Consider the following 16287-nt stretch of genomic DNA (forward strand, 5'->3'; position numbering starts at 1 on the left):
TTTTAGTTCCGGATGGACTATTACCTTGCGTATAATGTTTTCCTTCCTTTCGAGTTTTTGTAAGTTTATTGGTTCAATTGGTTCGGGTTTCATTATTCTAGCATTTACTAAGTATTTTTGTCTATTTGTAAAATTTGTCATTGTTGACAGCACATATGCAGTTAAGGAAAGTAATCAAAGAGCAATTGAGACGCACTACACGCAACCACTCGAAACTAGTAGGGAATCACTGTTTAAGTGCGGGATATTGAGACATTTCATTCGGAAGCGGTAGTCTATAATTACAATTAAGATTGTCATGAACATCACTGATGTACAATAGCTAGCAAAAAATTTCGGGCACCTTTGACATTTCACTGACATAATCGTGTGTAATTTCCAATCCTTTTTGACAAAAGTGCCCAAAATTTCTTGTTTTTTTGTTCGCCATTTTACCAACGAACTCTGAACTTAAAAAATTTGCACATTGTGTATTAAACTTTTGAATTGACAATTGTCATTGAAGACAAAAATTGACAAAATTCTAACGATAGCCTCTGGCGCTCTCTGAGCCTAAAGAGACGCTAGATCACCTCTTATTTTTTATAATCTTTGTAAATGTTGAGTACATTAAAGAACTGAATTTTAACTATTTTGACAACATGTTATTGGTATGTCACAATTTTTATAACCTTATTCACAGAAAGCTACATTTACACGATATGGTACATACAACGTAAAAAGAAGAGGGACTAAAACTGAACCCTGAGGGATGCCTTAAGGTGTACGTTATGCATTAGTAGGAAGAGTAACTAATTTTGACTGGTTGGGATCTCCCACCTAGAAACGGAATACGAACACCATAAAAAGATATCTATGTAATAAAAATGAAACAGTGATTTGTAGCTATCTGTTACAGTAGTATGTGCGATGGGAGTTCAAAGTATTCTGGGTGCCGAGGTGATATGTTAATAAATTTGACAATTGATATTTTGCATTAAATAATACCACTCCTTCATAGATCCCACAAATTTGTGAACTTCTATGGTCAGCATATCTTCAAAAATTCGTAGTCACATATGTTACAAAAACAAGGAAAAAGTCAAAAAATAATTTACAAAATGATCGTGGAAGATTACCGGATTTTACACTTTCGAAATTTACGATTAAAAAATTGTCAAGTAAATTTAGAAACGACAGAAAATGCACTGAAGACTTAATATTCTTACAAAGATCTTATAAAGATAGGGTCCACGAATGCTCAGCACGCGGAAAAACAGGTGCAAGTTCAGTATGCGTGTTTCGAAAGCTGTTATGCTAAATTCAGGTTTCAAAAAATTAACCCCCTACCCTATACTTCGTTCTTGACTACTGTCTACATGCATATTTAAAAAAATCTTCCTGAAAGATGACTTTGCAATATTGAACAACTCAATACAGCAATTAATATTAATTAATATATATTATGTTTTAACTGAGGTTTTTCTAACTCTCCGTTAAATATGCTTCCAGACACAGGGCCTAATAAGAGAGCCAAATATACATTTTAAATTTTCCCACTAAATACCAGTGGGTATGTCCATTCCATCTTTTTAAAGAGATAAATTTTAATCGAAATTGAATTTAATATGTTAGTATGCAATATGGTGTGATTTTTTAAAATTTTGATCTAGTTATCCATAATAGTAACGTTAACCCGATGTCCATTACGAAAATAAGATTCCAACATAAGCTTTTCAAGTTCTTCGGTGAATATTTTGAATATGAATTCTGAACTTATTTACATTTCACTGCTGTAATAACTGTCATGGATAACTATATCAAAATTTTTAAAATCGCTCGGTACAATCGATAATCCTTACTTAGATCGTAGCCTTTACTAAAAAAAAAAGTTTTATGGTGGGCTGTTATTTGAAAGTATATCTAAAATGCATAACAAAAAAACAAAAAAAAACTATCACATTTTTATAGTAAGTACTGCCATTCATCAAATAGTGGTTCAGAAAATAAGTAGTTTAAACAAACATACCTGGTTCCATTCGCTTGGTAGGTATAAAACGTCGTTAGCAAACTTTACATACTAACGTTAATACTTGCCAGTTATCTGTCAAATTTTCCAATATTTTAATATGTATCTTGCGTTAAACGTTGATTAAAAAGATTAAAAATAATGCTAATACAGAGTGGTTAATTTCTGAATTTTATGCAACCAGTAATACTGATGCCAGCAGACCAGCTCGGTAAACAATAAAAAATTTCAAAATTAATCCACTATTACATTGTTTGGGTATTGTCAAGTTTGTTTTAACAGTTTTGCTAAAATTTCATTATGGACAATTATTATTATTAAGATAAAAAACGAATTTTAATTCAATTAATGTTTTAAAAAATTAAACAGTCTCCAAGTGGTAAGTGCAATTAGTATTTTTGGTTGCATTTTAGGACATGTTAGAAATAACCCAGCATACACCCTGTATAGTACCTACCGATATCTATCGATAAAAATTTTACATAATCATGACAAAAAATTATTTGGCCTTTTTATCAAGGGTTCGACCTTTTAGGGCTAAGTTTTTGGCCCATCGTATCCCGTATTGTTGAATTTAGTTAACGGAAACAGCAGACCTTGTAACATTAAAAAAATATCTATTAAAAAAATTATCAAACGTCTGTTGATCGAACATTTTTTAATCACAATCTTGATAAAAGTGAAATGCAGCTGATATGGGCACCATATAAAACGCTAGTATACAATTTAAGAATCACGATATATATAGAGATTTTGAGCTCTTAAGGTTGAAATTTAAAGAGATGAGATGCTTGATATAAAGAGACAGTACACTATACAGGTATTTCACATCATTTTACGAGACCTGCAGCAACAAAATATACAATCAACAATATAAATTCCGATAAGATTCGATTACAACATTTTACATTTTAGATTGTCTTCACCAGTCTGTACATCCATTTAAAAACATGCAACGTTTTTACTCAGTGACTATTAAAATAAATAATTTTATTATAGTCACACCACCGATATTCACTACACATGCTATTGTTTCTGAAAAAAAGCAATTCATGACTATACTATAATGATTAGTTTGACAAACACTCTTAAGCGTTTCCAAAAATAAAATAAATGTGTTCTCTTATAAACCAATATTGCGAGTTAAATACCATACATACTAAGTTATAAATTTTTCTAGGGCAAAAATGCCATTTCACTAAATTATAATTCCGTGAATTTTTTTCTGAGCTTCACTATTTCCACATTATTCTAATACATTTTCAACTACAAGACTGTAATCAACTTTTTACAAAGTGAGTCTTCTAAAATTATTTTTACTGTATCTCAAGTACAAATAATATCTAACACTAATTAATTAATTAATTTTGATAAGGGCCTGTACAAAAAACTTGAAAAAATACTTAAAATACATAAAAAATAAAGTACATATTTAATAACACAACGCTTTTATGCTTTTAAGAGACTCACCTTGTATATACATACCACTGCGGCCAAAAAAATTGAGACTGGAAGGTCATTTGCCGTGGTACAGTGACAAGCAAATAATTTCGGACTCTTTTAACATATCGTTGACATAAAGTGTGAAATACCCATTATAAAAGCGGTAAGGCAATAATATGAAGAGTGAAGACCGTAATATGACGCGGGTGAACATAAGTCACATAAAACGGTGCAATGTTTTTGAATTGAGATGGTTTTTAGAAGAGGGTGAACACAACCGTCGTGCAGGCATATCCGTGCTAATTTGCCATTACGAGCATCCGTCATAAACACAATTATGACAGTAACGCACAGACCTAGGACACAAACCACATCGTTCTTTGAACAAACGTTTATTAAATGAGTGCCTGAAACTTTTGGCCATTATTAGAGATTTATTTGTTTAGTAGGAGGAAAGTAATTTCACACAACATAAATTGCCTACAGAGTGTTTCACAACTTTCTCAGAGAAGTCCATTTAAAAAATCCAACAAAAATCTAAGAAAAAAGAAGATAAAAATGATCAAGTTCATAATTCACGAGAGTATTTTTTGATTCTGGGATTCCATTGAATTATAAAAACTTCATTAAAAAAATGGAAAACAAACTCAGAAATAATTGGTCTCGCACTTTAATTATTATAAGCGCTAGTACAGGTTTTATAAAACTTAGTTTAATTGTACATAATTTTATTACAATTTTTACGAATAAGAAAACGACTTCTCGCGTGAAACTCCATAACTTAAAATTTCTTGGATAAGTTGCGAAGCCTGTAGGTATAACCAGCCGTACCGATTAAATACCAAAAAATGTCTACTAATATTTTAAAAACCACATACGAGTACTTATTCCATACTTCAATTGATGGTTATTTATTATACAAAGGTCTTACGATGTGTTTTATCCACGCAAAGCGAATAAAACACATATAAAACCCGTATCCAATACAACGTTTTATCCACAGCCAGACAATATAGACTAAATCCGAGACTAAAAATCTATATTTTCAAATTATTTTTCAAAATTTTCATTTGACGTTTTGAAGTGACGTTTGTCAAATTCATTTTTAAAATAGAAATACTGCACTAGTTCCAGCTTCGTTTAGAGTAAATTTGTGCTCGACGTGGAGTAAAGAAGAAACCATCCATATTTTCTCATTTAATATAAAGGTAAACGTAAGAAATACAATTTAATTTCGTCACAGGTCTTATGGTGTTTTCATAAGACGTGATAAGACCTATAGGTTTTATTGATATCATAAGACGTCTCCTAGTAGCAATATTATGACCTTATAATAGACTGGCTGTAGATAAAATAATGTGAATAACACGAGAAAACCAAAAGAAAGTACAGGACAAAATAATAATTACAAATTACTATTAACTGAGTTATTAATAATGAATGTCAGATCTTTCAGATTAATCTTGCAACTCCTGCTGCTGTTTAAAATTACACATATTATTACATATTCATAAAAACACGTAAAACAATATCTAAAAAATACGCATGCATGTACTCGTAGGTATGTTATTTCCACCCGAAATAGTGAATCCGGACTATAAGTATAAATCCCACAACAATGCAGTTTAGAACAGAAGATTATTACTCTCCAATAAAATTCTATAATTTCCTCCGTTTGAGATATTTACTCGTATTGCGCACTTTGTTTCACCTTTCCGGCTGCAACAAGCCAGTACAGAATCAAACTCTAATTTGCACTTTGCTGCAGACTAATCATCTTCTTGTACTAAGCTGCATTGTTATAAGATGTATAATTTTAGTCAATATTTAGTGTTTTTTTTAAATTTTGAGTTCTTTTTTAAACAAGCCACCTTGGATCTCTCAAAAAATAAAAGAAAAACAAATTATTGGTTTATTATAGAAGTAAAGAAAAGTTGTTCATTATGTGTGTGAGTGAGGAGCACGAGTTTCAGAAAGGAATCACGAGCAGATAATGCCGTAAACACAATTATGACAATAACGCACAGACCTAGGACACAAACCACATCGTCCTTTTGAAACAAACGTATATTAAATGAATGCCAGAAACTTTTGGCCATTATTATTAATTTAATAGGAAGAAAGTAATTTCATACAACATTAATTATCTACAGAGTGTTTCACAACTCTCGCAGAGAAGTCCATTTAAAAAATCCAACAAGTCTTAGAAAAAATTAGATAAAAATGATCAAATTTCACGAGAGTATTTTATACTTTATACTTATACTTTCATATACTATTTTACATTTTATATGGTATTACCCGTCTTCTGAAACGTCAAATAAAAGATGTTTTCACCAGAAATTTAATTTTGTTTTGAAAAATATCTACAAATTAAAAAAAATCCAAAGATTATTATTTGGTGTAACACTGAATTTTTCTTCTTGTATGATATTGCTTTGAGGTTGTTTTAAGTTATAATAATAAAAACACTCTACAATATTCCTGCCAGAGTTGAAATTATGTATTTTTACTTATAGTGCTAAACCAAGTGTGCTCGTGCTGCTTCTAAAGTTTTTAACGAATAAACAACAAATACGTAACAGAATAGATGGAGTTTCAAGAAACCGATAGTCATTAAAACACCACCAGAAAGATGATTTAAGGTAATGAGGGGTGTAGAAAAGAAGAATTCAAATTGTGCGCCAAAAACTTGGAATCTGTTTTACTACTCCTTGGAGAGAAATAGTTGCCCTGTTCCAACTCAAAATGTGTTCATAACAAAATGTCACTCCCAATTAAAAATAAAATAATCGTAGTGTATTATTCAACTAAAGAAAAGTTGTTCATTATCTGTGAGTGCTGAGCACGAGTTTCAGAAAGAAATCACGAGCAGATAATGCCAACTTTTTTTTACGTGTATAATACAATATGTCTATAAATTAATGCAGGATTAAAAATAGGTATTAAAAGTTTGCCGCATCTTTCAAAAAAATTAAACGATGTTATATATGAAAAATTTGGTTTTACTGGTTGCCTGGGATGATAAAAATTGGTACTTTTCAAAACTTTCATAAAAATAAAATAATTAAATGCGGCAAATTCAAATTCCAGAACCACCTGAAATCCTACACTCTTTTATAAACAGTCCTGCAACATTTTCTCTTATAGGTGTATTGAGACAGTTTTGTTAAATTTTTTTTAGCGAAATAATAAAAAAATCACCAATACAATAGAAAAATCACCAATACAATAAAAAAATTACCAAATGGCCACTTTATTCTATTAGTAAGATCAAAAAATAACTAAGGGTCGGTTTCACCAAACTTCAGTTAAATTTATTTGCATAATAAATCCACAGAAACGATTGTTATAATCATAGTAACGATTGTTTTTAACTGTTCATTAAATTTAACCAACGTTGGTGAAACCGACCCTAAATCAAATAATGTGCCATAGTAACCACTTGTACAATAAAGGTGTACTACTTCTACTCGTATCTATAGAATAAGCAACAACATTATTAATACCTATAAGAGAAAGATTCAAATTTGTTTTGTGGATTTCATTAGTATTAGCTAAAAGAGTACATAGTACTTAGTAACCTTGTAAAAAATAATCGAAATTAATAACCACAGCTAAATTCCTAGTAAACAATCTTTTACTGGAGGTGCTTAAGAAGAATTTTTCCTTTATTTTCTAAGATATTCAAGGTTGCTCTTTTAAAAAAACACCCAGTGTTTTACGCATTCAGGTCTTCATTTAGTACATACTACATTTCCTGCTGCACTTGTGAAATCACACACAAATTCTGACAATATTTTTCAATTTTTGTTCAGTTGAATTTTTTAAAAATAGTACTTCATATTTTCAAAACTGGATTATTGCTTGCAAACTCCATTAATCTTTTATTAAATAGAATAACAGTATCACTTTTCAGACATTTATAGAAAAATATAGAGACCGTAATAATTTTACACGTGTAAACTCGCTTGCTTGTTGGCTAGTCAAATATGAATGATCTCTACCATGATTTCCAGGTAACAAAGGAATGTAGTAGATGTAGACCAGATAACATTGTCGATAAACATTTTCGAATAACAGCAAAATACGCGGTAATTGTAAATATCAGTTGAACTCATTGATCTGTAGCAAAAACTGCGCATTTTGCTTCAGATTAATAAGCCGAGATTGAGATTATAAAAACTGATGTTATTTTTGTATATTAAAAGTATCTAAAGGATCCACTCTCTCGAAATGTCACTGCAAAGAAGTCCGTCACAAAAAAGCTGCCTCCAATATGTATAATTGAGCCGAGTTTTCTCATGCATTGTATCGATTCTTAAAATAAAATTTAATCTCTTACCTTTGCATTCATTTGCGTCCCGAGCAGTGGCTCTGCCCCAAGGTCTATCAAAATGGAATGGTTTACATCTTTCGCAATCCTTTCCAGCCGTATTATGTTTACACTCACATGCTAATTGTCCATCTCTACCTGTTATGCAGCGACTTGCATGTCCATTACATTTGCATCTTCCTCCGACGGCAAAATCGGCGACGGCATACTGGTGAGTAATTTGGTTGTAACCACCGGCTACCCCATTTGAAGTCAATTCCACTGATGTGGGTGTTTTGGGATCATTCGTGTCTAAGGGTTGCATTTCGTTCACCAACTGGACGACCGGTTCTTTGGTAAAATTAAGATCATCGTCTGTTTGTTTGTTTTTTAATTCGTCAACGAGTGTATCGAAGTTTTCGGAAGACGCATCCTCTAGAGGCATGTAAAGGCGATTAAAAATGATTTTAATATCGGTGGCGGTGATCCAGTCTTGGAGCACCGGCGAGTTGTCGAAATCCAAAGCACTTGGGCGGCCCTCAAGTGTACTGAACGCTATTCTGGACGACTGTCCGAAACCTTGATTATCACCTCCCGTATACCGATGAGCATCAGTACATCGTGCCTCCTGTTCATTGACTTTAGTAATGGTTGCTTTGTTTGGTCTGCCGTAAACTCTGCGACACTGAGTCGAATAGAACTGAAACGCTTGCCATGTCTTCCCGTAGTCCATGCTTTTGTAGATTGCGATTGAATCGGGCTTAGGTGTGTTGGGGCAAAACTGCAGGCTTACATACGTCAGCTCGTACTTCTTTCCTAAACTGAGAACCAACGTTACGTTATCTGGTGCAGCATTAATGGAAGTCACTGGAAGCAGCGGGTCAGACCTCCAACAAGTCACGTTGTTGGGATTGTTAAGATCTGTGAGGTGAGATGCTGGAAATCGATTCTTTGGCAATTTGTCGTCGCATATGTAGCACTGGGAATTGCCCTCTGGTTCCGAAACTTCGCAAAATTGCACAGGTGAATGAAGACCGCAGGTAGAAGACGCTTTTACTGGGATACCGAACGCTGCATTTACAAAGTCTGGAATGCAACGACGGGGGCGGTCTTCGTCGTAGCAGGGGTCAACCGGGGGTTTTTGCCCCTCGAACATCTTGAGAAAGTTATCAGAAACACAAATCACAACGGGCACAATTACGAGTAACAATAACATATTCACTGCACTGCACATGTTATGAATGAATCGCACAACTTAGCAATCAAACGATTTCATGTTTTTAGACACACGTTTTTCACACATCGATTTCGAAAACAGCGTTGCCGATAGTTTTGATTTATTAGTCCGCGTGCGATGTGTCCAATTCGAGGAACACTTCCCTCACTCCGACTGCCGTTGAATAACTGGCGGTCCGCTGTCTGCTCTGCTCCGACCTCGTATCTGAATCGGGTAGTAAGCACCGCCTCCTCACCCCTCAAGGATTACCAAACCCAGAAGACCCAATGTTTAATGTTAGCACAAACGCCGCGTAAACGATACACAACTCACGACTTGATGATTGTTCCAAGTCAATTACGTATTTTTCACAATTTACTAATTATGGGGAAAACTGTTTCACTCTAGCCTTCCCTTCAGAACGTAATAAAAAGAATACAATCACTTCTGAATACAGAGGTGTAGGGTACAAACTCCCTCTTCATTCATAAAAAATCGATCAAAATTTTCTTGCGGCGGAACAAACATAATATGATCATCCACCTCTTAATTGCATTACTATTTTCATTTTACATTTACATAGGTCATTCATATTCATAAAAAGTTTCGTCTATTCCTTTATCATTGTTATTACATGATTAATCCACACGGATGAATAATATATGACATCAAAAATTCAGCAAAAAAATTGCATATGATTAAATTCAAGCTTTGCACATTTGTTATAGTAGATATTAAATATTTATTATTTGAACTGTACTACATTCACATTAGAAAACGACCGTGCGCTTACTTGTTACGCACATAAAAGATTGTGGTCGGGCGATCGCTGGAGCAAATTCATCGCTGACAAACCTTCAAGAGAAACTCACCTCTCGTTGGTCCATACTTCATCTATGCTTATGGTTATAGTTGCTTACCAATTCCACATCAAAGATGAATTACGAAATCGGGTATAATTTTCGGAAGGTATAAAAACAATTATTTAAAACTACATCATGTGTCTTATCAATAATTTTTCACACCAATTGCATGCATTTAATTTTGGTGCTTAGATTTAACCATCACATTACTCGAATTGAAGATACGGCACCCTAATAATAAAGAACAAATAAAAATCGCGCATCGACGACTGTGGAACGAGCATTAAGTGCCGTCTGGAATCCGGATGAAAAATAAGCATGGAAATTGGAATGACTCCTACAACGATTTTTAAAGAAGATGTATTTATAGTCAATTTTTTTTATAATCAACTGTCTATGAGTCGTGAGGTTGGCATTATCATAAATAGTAATTTGTTTTAATTAAGGTTGGTATAATTTTTTACCCGACAATTTCAATTTCCAAATTTTTCAAGTTGTCTCTAATTGAAAACACGTATAACAATACATTTAGTTATTTTAGACCACCTTTAGACTAACAAATTAACGATTAACACTATTGTCTAATTTTCAAAAATGTCAAATCTGTTGTTCAAAATGTCAAATACAGAATACAGCTAGTTTCAAAAATGGTTAGACATAAACTTTTAGGGAGATAGAGTCTGGTCTTTAAATTTGACACTGACAGTTGATTATATAAAAAAATGAACTTATATAAGCATATACAGGATCCTCAAAAACCGGCGGCGCACTGACCCAGTGGTATGTGGTAAAAAAAAAGCTTATATACAGGCTGTTCTAGCAAGTTGAAAAAGTCTCCAATTGAAAAATAAATATTATTCTTCAACGCTGTCAAAATTTACGTTTTTTCTCCTGTGTAAGAAAGTTTTGACAAGTTTTTGGCATTTCTCAATACGAAACGTCAAATTATTTTTAATAAATTTAAAGCAATTTTAAGCCTTATTGAGTCTAATTCGAAGAATAAAATGTTGTTTCACCACGTTTTCATGTAAATCGGTTCATTTATTTCACCTAGTGGATAATAAACCTGTCGTTATCACTCGAACTCGGTAAATAAATAACTATTTTTGCAATCACCTGCATCCCCTAAAATTATTTTCAAATATACAAACTCATGTTTTTTTTAATAAAACACCCTCAATTTTATTGCATTTTTGGACGTAACTTTTAATTCTGATGACTTTGATTTAAACTTTATTGCTCGATTCTGCTTATTTTTTGAAACACAAAATTTGATTTTTTACGAAAACAGGTTTTTTTTAAGAGGGAGAATTCCTGTGTAACTGTCCACAAATGATTTGCCGTCACATATCTTATGTACTCTACGTCAACTGGCCAGGAGAGCAGCGCACAATAATTAATAATTTATTTGTCCGTCACACATTTTTTAAATTGATTCTTATGCAAAATTTTCTGCTGATTTCGAATCCGAAGTTAGATTTTTTGTTTGGAATTGTCTTCATTATGAAAAAGACGTTTATATAAAAATTTTTTAAAAATTTTAAATTGTTTAAATTTTGTGTTTACATAGTCATACCTATCTTCCTTCTGGATAAAGCTAGAAACTTATTTTTTTTTTGCAAAAGATTTCTTAATGAATGTGGATTCTAACTAGCAGACACAATTTTTAGTTTAGATAAAAGAAAACTGACAAAACTTCATTTTTCTTGTAACGTTTCATATTTGTGTTCTGAAATTTTCGAGATGCATTTTTTTTTATTTTAAAAGATAGACCCTTACATAATCAAGATGAAATGAAGCTAATAGCTTAAAGCATATTTAGTATCAAGAACGGTACAGAGATTTCACCGATCAAAGACAATTGTTTGAAGGAGGAGCGTAGCGACGATTCCAGTTATTGTTTGAGATCGGTATCCCTAAGGTTCGTGATGCCTATGTTTTTTTGCACGATTCTTACATTTTTTTAAAGATTTATTAAATAATGTCAAAATAATTGTCAAGACAGCAAGTTATGTTAACGGGTTGCTACGTCCAAGGCGGCGACAAAATTACTTACCGTCGCCTAATTTACTTACCAAGACCTTCGAGGTAGCAACTAGTAAACACAAACTATTGTCTTGGAAACAGGCGTGGTGAACAATTTGATAGTGCTTAGTCGTGCAAAAAATAAGTTTTTGGTGCAAGAATCATTTCGGTATCTTTAAAACACTCACCAAGTTGTTGCAATTTAAATTTACGGCTAAATGCGCTTGAAGTGACATTGCCTCGTATTTCCCTTTGTACTCGTAATCTTTCTCAGTTTTTTTTTAAACTAAAAATTCTGTATTTACTTTAAAACTACACACACTAAGCAAAAAAAAGTTTCTACCTTTACCCAGAAGGAAGATATAACAATATAACTTAAATATTTCACCAATTAAGTTTTTCAAAAATTTCCACAAAAACGTCTTTTTTAGTATGAAGACAATTCCAAATCGAAAAACTAACGTCGAGTTCTAATTCAGCAGAAAATTTTGTATTTGAGTCCATTTTTGAGATATGTGATCCCCTAAAAAATCAACTTCACTAACTTGAAATGAGCGCACAATCGAAGGATCGCTGATATCATAGGCCAGTACCGCAAGTTCGTTTTAAGAATTTTACGAGTTAACGATTAACAATGAAGTTCAAAAAAACACTGTATTCCTAACAGTCTATTACACGGCCAAAAGTAGTTGATTTTATCTTTAATACTCATTGTCGAAGGAAAATAATGTTCGGAAAGCACCAAATTTTTTTCAGTTTTCAGGATTTTTTTCTGAATTAAATAAAGCACTGATAGCATTTTAAATTTCTCACTTACAGCCCAAGTAGAAGAATGTATCTTGTAAATAACTTTCAAAAACGTTACTTACAACGGTTATAACACATCGAGGACAATAGCTGAAATTCAACGCTTTTTAGCGTAGGTATTTTCACTCTTAATATTACACCAAAACTAATAATTCTGGAAATGTAGGACTTTCAACATTTTAAAAGACAAAGTTCAAACTTAAATTTACACCAGTTGTTTAGCGCATTGCAGTTAGGAAAGTAAATAGATTATAAAGTTTGTTAAAAGTTGAATAATCTGAAAAAAATAGATTTAACCCCCTTAAACAACACCATTAAACCTATACAAACCGACCATCATTTTAAAGATAAAGCCTATGAAAAATGCTATCGACGCGTCTAAAATGGGTTATTCAACTTTTGGCGTTTTGAACTGTTCAGGGTGCTGCATTTCTCGGGTCCGTTTTTTGAAAAAATAATTTTAGTCAAAACCGCATCCTGCTATCGTCTTTTGTTTTCGACTTATAAACAAAAGTTGACATTTTAGTGAAATCTTAAAAAAATCATATCTTCCTTATTATAAAAAATACATATTTGAAACAAAGACATTATACAGGCACTTTTTTACAGAGAAAAACATAAAGTTTTATTTTTTTTTAAAGGCTGTGATATTTTTGAAAAGCTTTTTTTTTCTGAATTATACAGTATTACTTAACCTTGCCTTTGAATATCTCTGAAATCAGAAGTTTGGAAGGTAAAATCGAATAAATTTCTCTCGCGGATAAAATTTCTATTTAAATTGCTGTTAAACTAACAGCTCGTAGAACACAAATTTTACCCATTCATATTAAAATAGATATTACAATACGAGTTTATTATATTAGATATTATAATACGAGTTTTATAATACGCATAATAGAATGCGACAAAATGCCTCCTTATAAACGAGACATCATACAGTATTTTTCTACTTTTCTACTAAAAAAATTAATTTCTAAATTTTGGGAATTTTATGGCAGTTGACAGCATTTGAGCGTTGCACTGAAACAGGTGCCGATTGACACTGACAGTGCTCTCAGATAATTGTCAAAAAACTAAGTTGCTAACATTATCTAACTAAATATACCCTGGTTTTTAATGTAATTATTATAGGACTTCCTTAGATATTACGATACGTAAATCGCGTATCTTTACGTATCGTAATGACCTCAGTACGAAACCAAAGTAGAAAATCTTATTTGTAACACAGTTTATTAAACATTCACTTCGCTAAATTATTAATAAAATTTGTGAGTAAAATGGTGTTTATAAAACTCGATACATAAGGATACTCTCCTAAAATGATTTCTCAAAAGTCCACATTTTTCTACGAGGTCGACAGTTTACATACACAGAGACCTAAGACTTCCGAGTCTGATTCTCAATTATTTGTCAACGGATTTTTATGAAATTTAAAATGCAGATATTTTAGAAGGCAAAGATTGAAATCCAATTAATGCAACATCTCAAGTCGTAAAAACGTAATTTTTACATGTCTTTTAAAAATGGTAAATCATCTTTTATTATAATCTTATCTTATATTATCTTATGTATCTATCTTATATTATATTATAGTTATATTAAAAAATTCATCGTCAATAAAAATGTTATAGAAAAAAACTCAGCCGAAAGACGTTTGTTTTGCATAAAAAGGGAAAAAAACTGTTAAGCGTAAGTACAGATGCAAAGGCGTAGATCTCTTTAAACAAATAAACACTACCACTGAATTGACTGAATTTTGGTCAGTCCTGCTCGCATAAACGTAAGTAGCACGCAAGTGACATTTCACATTGAACTCTCACCCATACAAAGTTAAAGGCATTAGCAACTTATTTTACATGTTTTATGTTTTAACGGAAATTTAAAATATCGTTCGTTCTGTACCATTGGGTTTCTTTCAAAATTTTTTTACGATAAGAAGTAAGCAAGATAAGGAAGAAATCGTGACGTCACAACCGCCTCTCATCATAGAATCCTCTTATCACTGAACTGTCTCAATCACCAAAAACTTGACAGATATTTGATCATTTTTCAAACATCTTTCACAAATCAAAAATTAACTACTTTTGCATTTAATCTCTGTTCCAAATTTTGTCTTGAACTTCGCGTAAACATCTTAGAATTTTTGATAAACTCAGACAGTGTCACTTAAAAGTCAAAAACCGTTTGATTTTAATATTGGACCAAATGCTCGAAACGGTGACGACGTCATAATTTCAAAATTGAATCGAAATAACTTGAGTTAGAGAGCAGATACAGAGAAACGGTTTTCACTATTGTAATAAGAGTTTTCAGTACTATTATTTAAGACAAAGTTGTTTTTTAAGTTGCCAATGCCTTCAAAAACCAATATTTTTTACTTACTCTTGGTACTGGACGCTTTAATTCTTCCAAAAAGGACTAAAGGAAAATATTTTATACGCTGATAGTTGGATCCTCTTCAAAATCTCGAATTACAGCCCCAACTATTTCTTCGTTTCTAGCGATGTTTTTTGTTGCTACTGTTGTTCGTTTTTTAAAATAATTTCACCAAATTAATACAATTTCACTTTTCCAACAGCGTACACAGTTTTGACAGTATTTTTTAGAGGTGCACAAAATGCCGCTAAGCAATGCTTCATCAAGTGTTTCAAAAGGTGACTACTCAAATACTTTTAAAATTTGGACTAAATTTTTAACAGCAAAATCAAATTTTTTTCGTTAATCAGCCGAGAGATTTGGTTTATTGTTCTATGACCATCTATTTTTTGGGGTTTAATCATCCAGTGGTAATTTGGCATAATTTTAAATAAAAGAAACATTTTTTTAAGTAAATTTGCAAAGTTTTTATTGAAAAATTACAAATAGAAAAGATGTTTTATTGGTTGAGCTCTATTACCTGTTAAAATTAAGACACGTATTTCTGATACATCCTGTATACCATCAAATTGTGTATTGGCGGTAAATTTTTAAAACGTAGGACCTTAATATGTTTTCCTAATGACAGTTTTATTCCCACTTAATAGAACCGCAAAGTTAATTATGACTTTTATAACCCAACAGCCCTTAGACCTCCATCTAATTAAAAATCGAAGAGATGTATTTCTGGTTGCCGGTAAGTGTAAAACTAAGCGGCAGATTTTAAAATGTTGAATGTGGGCACCGTTCCTTTGTTGGTAAAATTCTAACGTTTGTATGTTTTTGGGTGTGATTTACCTAATTTTTACTTAAAAATTTGGTTTTTATTTTTTTATCGCATAGGCTTTAACAATATTCAGAAAATAAATAGAAAACACGAAGTGTCAGGTGACCATTAGCATTACATTTGAAAAAAAAATATAAGTAGGTTTCTAGGCATTTCAGACAGCACAGTACTGTTGGTTACAGGACTGATAAATAATACAGAAGAATTTCTGTGTTCCAACTAGTAACTGTCCACAAGTCATTTGCCGTCACATACTTTATCAACCGGCCTCCAGGAGAGAGCCCATCAATAGCGCGTAATAATTAATAACAATTAATAACACGTTTTTTTAAACTGATTCTTATGTAATATTTTCTACTGATTTTTAATCCGAAGTTCGATTGTTTGTTTGGAATTGCCTTCATTATG

The 16287-nt window shown here is 32.1% G+C and overlaps 1 protein-coding gene across 1 annotated transcript in view; it reads right to left on the reverse strand.

The window, feature by feature from the left end:
- Positions 1–9210, reverse strand: part of NetA (Netrin-A) — a 53607-nt gene extending 44397 nt beyond the window's left edge. The window contains exon 1 of the mRNA XM_008200918.3: positions 7797–9210. Coding sequence (XP_008199140.1) covers positions 7797–9000 — 1204 coding nt within the window. The 5' untranslated portion in view covers positions 9001–9210. The remainder of the gene's footprint in view (positions 1–7796) is intronic.
- Between the last annotated feature and the right edge of the window lie 7077 nt (positions 9211–16287).

Source organism: Tribolium castaneum, chromosome 1, assembly GCF_031307605.1.
Source record: "Tribolium castaneum strain GA2 chromosome 1, icTriCast1.1, whole genome shotgun sequence".
In the NCBI taxonomy this organism is placed as follows: domain Eukaryota; kingdom Metazoa; phylum Arthropoda; class Insecta; order Coleoptera; family Tenebrionidae; genus Tribolium; species Tribolium castaneum.